We start from the raw sequence: 11,863 nt of genomic DNA, 5'->3' as shown, positions 1-11,863 counted from the left end.
CGGTGGGAGGTGAGGGGGGCAGAGGCCCTGCTCCCGTTTCTCTCGTGCTGTTTCCATTTGCTCTGCACTTGGACACCAGTGGGCCTGACCTAATCTTACATGTTCCTTCTGGGGAAATTAAAGCCCAGGGAGCCAGGCCATCTCTCCGTCTCTCTTTCCATAGGACATATTCAAGAAGGGCTAAGTAGTACTCCATTGTATATAGGTACCACATCTTCTTTATCCATTCATCTGATTCAATATCCTATGACAAACCATAATGGAAAAGAATATGAAAAGGAATGTATATATATGTATAACTGAGTTGCTTTGCTATATACAGCAGAAATTAACACAACACTGTAAATCAACTATACTTCAATTAAAAAATAGATTAAGAAAAAAAGAAGGGCTGAATACACTCCCCAGAAGAAAGAATACACCCAATCCTTTTTTGAAAGATTTATTTTCAATTAAAAAATAAAAGTTATCTTAACATATCTGCATGGCAGCTTCAGGGATGGAAACTTAATGAAGCAAGAAAAACAAGGTTTATCAGTTCTTGGGTCACCTGACCACCTTACAATGGATACAAAGGCACACGTGTCTTCAAACAAACTTTATTCTATTAACTCAGAACTCCTTCCCCCAACTCTTATTTGCCCACCCTCACCAACCCCGCCCTGCCAAAAAAAAAAAAAAAAAAAAACAACCAAAAACATTAAATTCTCTTTTAAAACTACAGAAATAAGTGCTGAGTCAGCAAGGAACCTGGGTGTGCTGCCCACTCCTGCATCCTGCTCTGCTTTGACGGCTGGCTGTCCAGAGGCTGGCTGGAGCATCCTCTACCACACCGGGGGGCTTGGACCCGGACAGCCCCACGGCATCACCCCAGCTGGGGTCGGCAGTTCCAAGGCACTGTGTCCCTTAGTCAAGGGCATCCGTGGCTAAAGCAGCCTTTCAGGAAGAACAGGCCAAAGCCAGCAAGTCTTCCTCAAAGTCTCGAGGTGAGACCTGTGGGCAGGAGGGAGGGAGCCGGCGGTGGTCTTCTCCTCCCAAGTTACCGGCTATCGGAAGCTTTCCTCTCCCTGGTCTCCCTGCATTCTCTCTTTCCCTTCTTCCCAGTCTCCCCCTTCCCACTCCTCGCAAGAGTTTTATTTTAGCTTGATGGTGGGGGTTCCGAAGAAGCTACTGGCAACTCCTGGGGCTGGTCTAGGGGCTCAGCCACCTCTGCGGGGACACCATGCACTTTTGGTTTCTGCGTGTCACAGAGCCCCTCCTGGCCCTGGGAGGGCTCCCAGAGCTCCTTGCTCTGGGCCTGGCTGTTCAACTTCTCTTCAGCTTCAATCTCTTCTGATGTGGGGATGGAGTTCTTCTTGGGACGACCTTTGGGTTTTGTGGGCGCTTCCTGTCCACCTTTAAGAACCTACGTGGGAGAAAAACAGTCATCAGACCTGAGAAATAACTCCTTCCCTCCCTTTCCCACTCCCAAGGCCTCTAAACCGTTCCTTCCCAGCAGTGAAGTCGCAAGTTATGGCAAAAAGTATTCTCCACGGGTCACCTGCAGTCTACAAAGACAGCTGCATCCATGAAAGACTCAACGCACTTTTAGTCAATATCACTTCTATTGGTGTTAAATGCGATGATCATAAGCACATGAAAAAATCCAACTTCAACGACGGGGAAGGAAATGGAAATTAAAATATGAATGTGATAAGTTGACAACTTATAAGGAAAAGACAATACGTGTAGCAAACAGGAAAATTAACACGCATATGCTAGTGTGAAAGTGTAATTGGTACAGCTTTTTCAAAAGACAATCTGAGACTGCAAATCAAAAGTCTGAAAATGTTCATACCCTTTGACACAGAAATTCCATTTCTAACAATTTAGCCTAAGGAAGTCATCAAAGATTGGGACAATGATTGATGGGCAAAAATGTTCATCACAAAATTGGTTATAATCGCAAAAATCGGTTCTAACAGCAAAAAACCATACTCTAAGGCTTCCACCCTGTGATTGAATACATAATTATAGTATATGGCAAAGAGAGAACACTTGAAAACCATTACAGCCATTATATAGGAGAATGTATAACAACATGGGAAATATTATTAATATATTTTTGTGAAAAACGTTCTAAACCAGCATAATTTAATTTGGTGGCTAGACAACTGCACACCACCCTGTTTGTAGTCTCAGGATCATGGATAATTTAAAAGTTTTTCATTGTTTTTTTTTTCTGTACTTTCTAATTTTTCAACAATGATCATGTATAAGTATTTCTGAAATCAGAAGAAAAAGATGTCATGAAACATGGTTTTCTAGTGTTCAAAGAGGCAGTAGCGCACAGAAGAGAGTGTTCTAGCTTTGAAAGTGGAATAACTAGATTAAATTCTAACTGTGCTCCTTATCCACTTTCTCTTTGGGACAGTCCTTTAAAGACTCTGAGCCTCAGTCTCCTAATCTGTAAAATGGGGATAAGCATACTTTCCTGCACAGGGCGATGGTGAGGGGAACCAACAGGTAATGTAGGGTAAGGGCCAGAAGTGTTCCTGAGTGTTCCAGAATCTGCCTCCCACCCTCCTTGCCTGGGTGACTCCACTGAGACAGTGCCTCTCCTGGGAGCCTGACCGGACCTCCCAAGTCCAAGTTAAATGCCCTGTAAGCATCCTATCAGAGCACTTTTCAGATACGCCTGTCACTGCATGTTTACTTGCCTGTCCCTCCCACCCAGTCCCTGCACACAGCAGGCGTTCAACGGCTGTCATCGAATGAACTAACCTTTCTCAACAGGCCTTTCCATAGAATTGAAGAAAGATATAAAGTAAGCAAAATAATGATAACCCAATGGCCTTTACTGATTGCAAATGACTTGCACATTTATTATCCCAATTCGTGACTTACATAAGAGTCCCATGAGGTAGGCAGGGATAATTTTTAAAATATTTTTATTACTTTGGGTTATAACAGGCACGCCTTCTTCCACTGGCTCTGAACTCTGGCTGGTGTAGCTGTTGACCTGGGCAGCTCGTGAGAAGGGCTTCAGGAGGACCTGGATTAGCACAGATACACAGAAGTGGGATGTACTTTCGCTACTTCCACACCTTTTGTAATCTCAGCTTCCTCACTTGAACAGAAGCTCTTTGAAGGTAAATCCTGCATCTGTCCCTTGCTTTGCGCTCCAAGCATCTAACTTGCACCTAACTTTCTATGCAGTTGTTAAATATTTACTGACTATATCTCTTTCCTCTTAAGAGCAGCAGACCTCCGGGTGCTGAATTGTAAGAATGAATGTAGTAACTTGATAAACCATAAATTCTTTTTTCTAGAAAAAGCTTTATTGAGATATAATTCACATACCACACATTTCATTCATTGCTAGTGTACAACTTAAGTGATTTTTTGTATAGTCGCAGAATTCTGCAGCTCTCATCAGAATCCAGTTTTAGAACATTTTCATCACCCCCAGAAAGAAAGCCCATACCCGTTAGCAGCCACTCCCCATTTCTCCCCTGCCCCCCAACCCTAGGCAGCCATGAATCTGCTTTCTGTTTTTACAGATTTGCCTGTCCTGGACATTTCATATGAAGGGAAACATACAACGTGTCGTCCTGTGTGACTGGCTTCTTTGACTTATCTTTCCAAGGTTCATCCATGTTGTGGCATGTGTCAGTACTTCATTCCTTTTTTTGGCCAAATAATATCCGTTGTATGGATATACCACAATCTGCTTATCCGTTCGTCAGCTGACGGCCACTTGGATTGCTTCTGCCTTCTGAATACGGTAACGCTGCTGTGAACGCGGGTGTACAGATACCTGTTTCCGTCCCTGCTTTCACTTCTTTTGGGTATATGACCAGAAGTGGAATTGCTGGGTCAAATGGTAACTCCGTGTTTAACCTTTGGAGGAATTTCCAGGCTGTTTTCCAAAGCAGCTGCCCCCTGTTCCATTCCAGTCAGCAGAATACGAGGGTTCCAGTTCTGCTCATCCTCGCCAACACTTGTTATCATGTCTTTTTGATTCTAGCCATCCTAGTGGGTGTGACGTTGTACTGCATTTTATTTTATTTTTTTAATTTTTTAATTTTTTTGCGGTACTCGGGCCTCTCACTGTTGTGGCCTCTCCCGTTGCGGAGCACAGGCTCCGGACGCGCAGGCTCAGCGGCCATGGCTCATGGGCCCAGCCGCTCCACGGCATGTGGGATCTTCCCGGACCGGGGCACGAACCCGCGTCCCCTGCATCGGCAGGCGGACTCTCAACCACTGCTCCACCAGGGAAGCCCTATAATTCATTTTGAGTTAACTTTTGTATATGGTGTGAGGAAAATCGTAAGTTCTCAATAAAAGCCTCCTTTTAGCTGGGCATCTGCTCAGCCACTGTACTTTCAACCCAAACAGCTAACACAGAGATGTGAAGGGGACCTCTAACAAGATATAGATGCTGACAGAATCAATCTCTGGGCAGAAGACACCCCTACATTCCTTTTCATATAAGTCAGTATCTGATTTTGATTTCAGTCTGAGCACAGGCTGTTGAAAGCGCCCAGATGTGCCGAGATGGAGTTGACATGTTGAAAGCAGCCCCACCGGCTATGAAGGAGGTTATACACACACAACTGAGTTGCTCCGTGTAGTAATCAAGTTGTAAAAGGGCAGGTCTAAGGAAGCCGCCTAATTGGCAAAAGAAAGTCCATCCCAGGGCTTCCCTGGTGGCGCAGCGGTTGAGAGTCCGCCTGCCGATGCAGGGGACACGGGTTCGTGCCCCGGTCCGGGAAGATCCCACATGCCGCGGAGCGGCTGGGCCCATGAGCCATGGCCGCTGCGCCTGTGCATACGGAGCCTGTGCTCCGCAACGGGAGAGGCCTCAACAGTGAGAGGCCCGCGTACCGCAAAAAAAAAAAAAAAAAAAAAAAAGTCCAGCCCGGCAATTAGAGAACACCACCTACACAGCTTGGCTAGACCCCACCTGGCTGTTTTCCTACAGCAGGAAAAAAAATCAAAACCATCAGACCATTTTCTAAATGGAATAGAACATTCCAGCACAAGCAATAACTAGGAGATAACTACCCTCTTGGCTGCTTTCCACACTTGACCTCTGACCCCTGCCTCCGAGCATACCTGCGACACGCAGTGATCTCACAGCCACCCCACACCAGCAGCTACACACTCGCGTGCCCCCTGCGGCCCTTCTCCCAGGACCCCTCCTCCCCAGGCATCCCCAGAGCCCATTTAGTCCCCTTGGTCCAGAGAGGCCAGACAGCCCCTTGCTGGTGAGGTCACACACCTCTGGGAAGAACACCTAGCCCACCATCTACTTGTATTAGCCAGGCCCGCTGGCAGCCTCCTTCGAACTCTAAAACTAGATTCTTCCATGTCCTCCTGCTGAGGATGTCAGGACCAGGCCTCTCCATTCTTGCGGACGGGCAAGACAGGTGGCTGGGGGACAGGCACTTTGATTGGAGAGCCTGGATGTCGGAGAGGAACCTTCTGCCTCTTCCATTTTTCAGGCAGGAAACTGAGCAGACAGACTGGTTTGTCATGGTGGAAAAGCAACCTAAGGCAGAGCTGGGATATATGAACACAAAACCCGGATCATTTGAATCTAACACTTTTGTTTTTTAAATTTTTTGGCTGTGCCACACGACATGTGGGATCTTAGTTCCCTGACCAGGGATTGAACCCATGCACCCTGCAGTGGACGCACGGAGTCCTAACCACTGGACTGCCACGGACGTGCCCTGAACCTAACACGCTTATCAGTATTTCATTGCATGTATGTAATGCGCAAAGAATATGTACAATGTGAAGCTGATATTTCTTTTTATTATTTATTTACTTTTTGGCTGCACTGGGTCTTAGTTGCGGCACGCGGCATCTTCGTTGATAGTCCATTGTGCTGCGCGGGCTTCTCTCTAGTCGTGGCATGCAGGTTTTCTCTTCTCTACTTGTGGCGCACAGGCTCCAGGGCACGTGGGCTCTGTAGTTTGCAGCAAGCGGACTCGAGCTGAGGTGCACGAGCTCAGTAGTTGTGGCGCGAGGGCTTAGTTGCCCTGCGGCATGTGGGATCTTAGTTCCCTGACCAGGGATCAAACCCATGGCCCCTGAGTTGTAAGGCGGATTCTTTACCACTGGACCACCAGGGGAGTCCCTGCAGCTGATATTTCTGACTCCAGTATTTATCTGCACTTACCCGATCTCCCAGCAGATCCTAGGCCATGGACTCATTAACCCAGTGCTTTTTTTGCCCCCTTTTCTCTGTCTTTATCTGCAGCTCTATGGAACGGTAAGAGCCATGTAACTGACAATATTTCCCCAAAGCTGAGAAGTTCGCAGTCTCCAGTAGCAGATCTTCCGCCTGTAGGTGGGATGTTCCACTCAATTCAAGCCTGAATGCTAAGGCGCTGACAGGGGAAGGCCGGCGGGCGGGGAATGAGGACGCACAAACGCCCAGGACTGTCTTAACCAGAGTCCCGGCAGCCTACAGAATTCATTTTCGGGTTATCTCTCCTGGCCTCCAAAAGTTTACATTTTCTGGAGACATGAATTCTATAGATAGGTAAATAACTCTAAAAAAATAAGAAGAACAAGAATAACAGCTAACATTTCTTGGCTGTATCCTGTGGGGTAGGCACTGTTCCGAGTCCCACAGGGACTGGCTCAGTTCCCTCATCCGCATCCCTATAAGGTGGACGTTAGGCATTTAATGATGAAGAGGCAGGCATGCAGAGGTTAAGTCACCTGCCCACGATGACATGGGTAGCAGCTGGTAGCAGCTTCCCGGAGCTCTTGGCTGGAGACTTTCGGTGAGAAAGATGAGGCACTTGGTACGTGGCCCACCCGGTTCCGTGACTAGGAAAGGAAGGTGCCGCCCATCTGGACCCTCTGACGGAACAGAACTGTGCTTTGGAGCTGAAAAATACCACTGAATGATGAGGTACTTCCGGTCTGCCGCAGAGCCCAGTGGACCCTACTGGAACCAAAGCCAAGCAGAAACAGGATGGAGGGTGAGCATCCCACCGAGTGTGCAAGGTCACATTTTCCTAACCTGCTATAGGTCACACATGTTGACTGGTAAAAACTAGTCAGAGATGCTATCTTGTTTCTGGCAGCACTGTCCTTGGCAGAGTGCAAATAACTCTGAGAAGCAAGTGCTAATCTTTTTCCAGTTCCGACGAGGTTACTTGCCTTGAGACATCTTTCTTACTCAATTATCCTTTTCTTCCCCAGTCCCTGCAGAGACAGCCTTGAAAGAGTTTTACCAGGAGAAACTATGAAGCAATCAGGATCCCAACAATGCCTTGCTGTCCTGGAGGAGTAAGGATGTGACCCACACCCAAGCCACTTCGCTCTCATCTTCACTCCAGCCGTTCTGAGGTCCTTCTAGCGCCCCACGTACTCCTGTGACACCCTTCCCACTTTCACCCGGCACGTGTCTATTCATCCGCTAAACCCAATTTAGACGGCACCTCTTCTGGGAAGCCCTCCCTTCTTGACTGATTCTGAACCTTGTCAATCCTTCCACTGTTGCCCTGATCACTCTGAATAATGAGTGGCTTACAGGTCTGTCTCCCCTACGTGACTGAGTACCTTCTTTGAATTTTATTTTTTAATGGATGGGTTGGTGTCTTATGGTCGCCTCTCCATTGCCTGGTGAAAGTAAGTGCTCACGAGATGAAATGAAATGGAGTCTTGTTTCCCAAAGGGGCCTGAATCCGGTTGGCCCGTGGAATGCTCTCTGAAGTTAAATGTGCGAAGTTACTTCCATTTTGTTTCATACGACATTGATAACCATCGACACCCCGCCCACGGCTACGCCAGCAGCGCAGTGGCTGGTGGAAAACAGGTGACGTCAGAGGCAGAGGCACACGTGTCCCCCACAGGCACCGGGCGATGCTGGCACAGATGGCAGGCTGTCAGTTCGTTCACAGTCTGATGCATGAAAAGATCGCCGATAACCAACTTAAACAATGTCTCTGCCACTCAGGAGACATTGATTGATTTCGATGATAATGATGGACAGGGAAGGAGGTGGGTGGTGGAACTTGCACAGAAAGCGGTGAAGAGACTTGCCCAAAACCAGCCACGGAGGGGCACGCCTGGGAACACGGCCCAGTGTTGCCAGCTCCCAAATCTGGTTCCCTTAGAGATCAATCCCCCAAAAGGTTTCACGGGTGTCTTAGCAGTCTAGAAGTTGGGGAGCAACAGTATATTTAATCGAATCTTATTTATCCTTCAGTTTCACCTTCTCCCTGCAACCTGTCCCAATACCTCTCCTCTGGACTCTTATGGGGTTCTAAATCTATAAATAAATAAACAACCAGCACTTAATTACAATGTGCTCCTTTGCTGCTTCCTGGACCTCGCTTCCTCAACTGGATCATAAATTCCCGAAGACAGGGCTCTATTTTGTTCCATGACTTCCTATAGTACCTAGGACGAGGCGTGGTTCACAAGAGACACTGAATACGTATCTGTTGATGCATGCAATATATGTGTGTTTGTACATGTGTCTGGCATTGCCACCTCCATCTGAAAATCCTTCCACCTCGGGGGCAAGTCCACCCAGAGGAAATGATGAAATTTGCCCAGGAATTTTTTTTCTAGGGGTATAATAAATGCTGCTTTGGTGGCTTTCCTCCCATTTCCATTAATACTCATTTGCAATTTATTTATCTATCTAGTCTTCTCTTTCTTAGCAGGCAATAGCAAGAACTAAAGTTTTCAGAAAAAAAAATATTGGACAGAAACAAAATTGAGAAAACTCATTATCTATTACCTATTATCAAAAAATACTGATAACTTTTTTTTTTTTCCTGAAAACTAGGTGGTAGGGGGACCTTAGTTATTTGGTAATTGTGAAAAAACTTTATATTCCAGCCCTTGAGACACCAGGAAACATGGCTTGTGAGCAGATGGCTTAGCAAACTGGAACGTCATGCAGGCAGGCCTGAGCTCCTGAGAGGAGAGGGGGCCAGTGGGATCCAGCAAGGATGTGCAAAGGCCTGGGTCAGAGGCCACGGTGCACATGGTCTCTAAAGAATCAGAGCAAGGCTTCTTCCCACCCTCATCCCAGCCCTCCTCTTTTCTCTGGGCTTTGACCTTGACCCTTGGGGTTTACAAAACTGGAAGTGAAACCCAACTACTTTGGATTTAACTGTGCTTTTTCAAAAAAAAGAGGGGTGGTAAACCATTATGAAATAGAGTTCCTCAAAGTGTAGAGATGTTCGTTCTTTTTTTAAAGAGATGTTTATACTAATAAGTTCATTTAAAAACCAAATATGGAACAGCTCATCAGCTAGGCACAAGAGCAGTATTAGGGAAACCAATCACTATACCATGTGTATCAGAGGAACCTGGGTGCTGGTTAACGCCCCCTGTCCTGGGAACAGGACAGGGAAGCAGAATCCTGGAGCGGCCTCGAGCTCTGCATTTGTACCTGCCACCCAGGTTACTCTGACCCCGCCCACTAGAGCTGAGAATCACTGCATTAGGGGGACATACAGCTACAAGCACAGATGTGCCCTGTATATCCTCTAAACAAAGAGGACTGGCTTCTATTCTTAGCTCTTGGTGGGAGGGGGAAGGAAGTTCTTTGAAAAGTCTAGCAGGTGGGGTTAAAACCCGCAACTGAGAAGCTTGGGGGCTTTTTTATTTTATTTCTAATGAAACTGTGAAAAAGAATATCCTTCTGGTCAGGAAATCCAGGTCAGAAAGAATGGCTTATCCTATTAATTCAAACAGCCTCCCTCCTAGCCAGCATCTTAAAAGGCCTTCCAATCTCTGGAGCTCAAACCACCAAATGGTCCTTCCTGCCTTCTTACCAGCCCTGTAAGAAGAATTTCTCGTGTCATGATGGGCCCGTGGTAAGACCTACTCTCTTTCTTACCATTTTCTTCCATTTCATCCTGCGGTTCTGGTACCAAGTCTTCACCTGCAGTTGAGTGAGTCCCAGAGACTGGGCCAAGTCCAACCTACAAGGCACGAGAGACAGAGGAAGGATGAGGAAGAGGGGAAAGGGCAGCAAAGGTGGGGTCCTGTTGGCTACCTCTAGGCACTGCTACCAACGCGTGGACCTCCCCCATTAAACCAATTCCTCCCCAAAGAGCTTTGCTTTCCTTCCAAGAATCCTATGGAGGAAACTCTGGGAAGCTAAGAAACAGATGCCCAAGCCCAAGGACTGTCTACACTGGAACTGAAAAGAATTTCTGAGCCTTCACTGCAAAGTCCTCTTCCTGACCCCATAGGCTCCTTACTCTGATCCTGCACAAAAGGAAGGCTCTGCTCCAAAATCCAAACTGGGGAGACAAGGTAAAGCCGTATTTTCCTTGTCAGAATCCCGCTCGTCACTCAGACCCGGCTCGAGCCCCACCTCCCGGGGGTGAGCCTGCTACTGCCCCTCCCACCAAGCAGGGTGCCTCCTCTACCCAGGTTACCCATCACCCAGGTTGCCTCCTCTACCCAGGTTACCCATCACCCAGGTTGCCTCCTCTACCCAGGTTACCCATCACCCAGGTGGCTCTGAGTTCTCGCTGGTCTCTGATTGCTTCACATGAGTTATTTCTGCCTCCCTAACTGAACTGCAAGAGTTGACTTCCTAACTCAACTGCTGCTTTTACAGTCGCGAAAGTGCCGACCGCACTCTGAATCCAGAACAAGGGCTCACAAATACCTTTCGATGGATTGACTCATCCACCATCGCTGCCCTCAACTGTTATGATGCCAGCTTCCAAAATAAACATTACACCCGTAGCGCCTCCTCCTTCCCATTTCACGGCTGAGCGTGGTCCTGCATTTCTCTGTAGCCTCCTGCGAAGCCCTGAATGTCAAAGCCGTTCCCGGGGAAGGATGCAGTTGGAGCTAATTCTAACAACACTGCACCTGTTTCCAGAGCACCACCACGTCCCAGGCTGTGTGCAGAGCCCCTGACATGTACCATCTCGTTTCTTCTTTTTTTTTTTTTTAACATCTTTATTGGAGTATAGTTGCTTTACAATGGTGTGTTAGTTTCTGCCTTATAACAAAGTGAATCAGCCATATATATACATATATCGCCATATCTCCTCCCTCTTGCGTCTCCCTCCCACCCCTCTAAGGTGGTCACAAAGCACCGAGCAGATCTCCCTGTGCTATGTGGCTACTTCCCACTAGCTAGTTGTTTTACATTTGGTAGTGTATATATGTCCATGCCACCCTCTCACTTCGTCCTAGCTTACCCTTCCCCCTCCCCATGTCCTCAAGTCCATTCTCTATGTCTGCGTCTTTATTCCTTTCGTTTATTCTTTTCACGTCTATTCCTTCCTGCTGTGAAGTAGGTATGATTATTCCCATCTTACAGATGAGAGATCTGAGGCTCAGAGACTAGAATCTCTCAGCGACCACAGCGAAGTCCTGTCCATCACCCGTTTTTTGTAAATAAAGTTTTATCGGAACACAGACACATTCATTCGTTTACATATTGTCTGTGGCACGAACCTCAGAGCTGAGTAGTTGTGACACAGACCGCATGGCCCACAAAGCCTAAAATACCTACTCTCTGGCCCTGCACAGAAAAACTGTGCTGACCCCTGCTAGGTGGTCCTAGAGAAAGAAGTGGAGGTAGGGTTCAAGTCTGCTGACGTCTGTGTGCCTCCCCCTGTACAGGGGCTCCCTCCACTCATCGGCCTTTTGTACAAGATAGGTCTGTCGGAGGGAGGCTCTCGCTCAGGCCTTCGGGGGCGCTGCATCCCAAGGAGCCGCAGACAACCCGAGCGGAGCATATGAAACGGGAAAGGGAGCCAGGCTGAGGTGGTCCACCTCAGTCCCTGAGACTGTTGGAAGTGATGACCTGTGTTCACTGATGACAACCCCAGGTCCACCTGAGTACCCACTGGAAGGACCACCT

General features: G+C 47.5%; 1 protein-coding gene and 1 long non-coding RNA gene across 2 annotated transcripts in view; one reads left to right on the top strand and one right to left on the bottom strand.

Annotated features, from left to right (window-relative positions):
- Positions 1-429: 429 nt before the first annotated feature.
- The window catches only part of BARX2 (BARX homeobox 2), a 68,928-nt gene continuing 57,494 nt past the window's right edge, over positions 430-11,863 (bottom strand). Inside the window, exons 3-4 of the mRNA XM_024740783.1 lie at positions 9,869-9,953; positions 430-1,405 (exon numbers count right to left, since the gene is read on the bottom strand). Coding sequence (XP_024596551.1) covers positions 1,139-1,405; positions 9,869-9,953 — 352 coding nt within the window. The 3' untranslated portion in view covers positions 430-1,138. The remainder of the gene's footprint in view (positions 1,406-9,868; positions 9,954-11,863) is intronic.
- On the top strand, positions 2,974-8,238 carry LOC112396851 (uncharacterized). Its single transcript, XR_003002663.1, has 3 exons — positions 2,974-3,131; positions 6,254-6,986; positions 7,210-8,238. It is a non-coding gene; the product is annotated as an uncharacterized LOC112396851 (long non-coding RNA).

The sequence above is a fragment of the Neophocaena asiaeorientalis genome, unplaced genomic scaffold (assembly GCF_003031525.2).
Source record: "Neophocaena asiaeorientalis asiaeorientalis breed wild unplaced genomic scaffold, Neophocaena_asiaeorientalis_V1.1 scaffold308, whole genome shotgun sequence".
In the NCBI taxonomy this organism is placed as follows: domain Eukaryota; kingdom Metazoa; phylum Chordata; class Mammalia; order Artiodactyla; family Phocoenidae; genus Neophocaena; species Neophocaena asiaeorientalis.
This window is presented reverse-complemented; position numbering and strand designations above follow the sequence as displayed.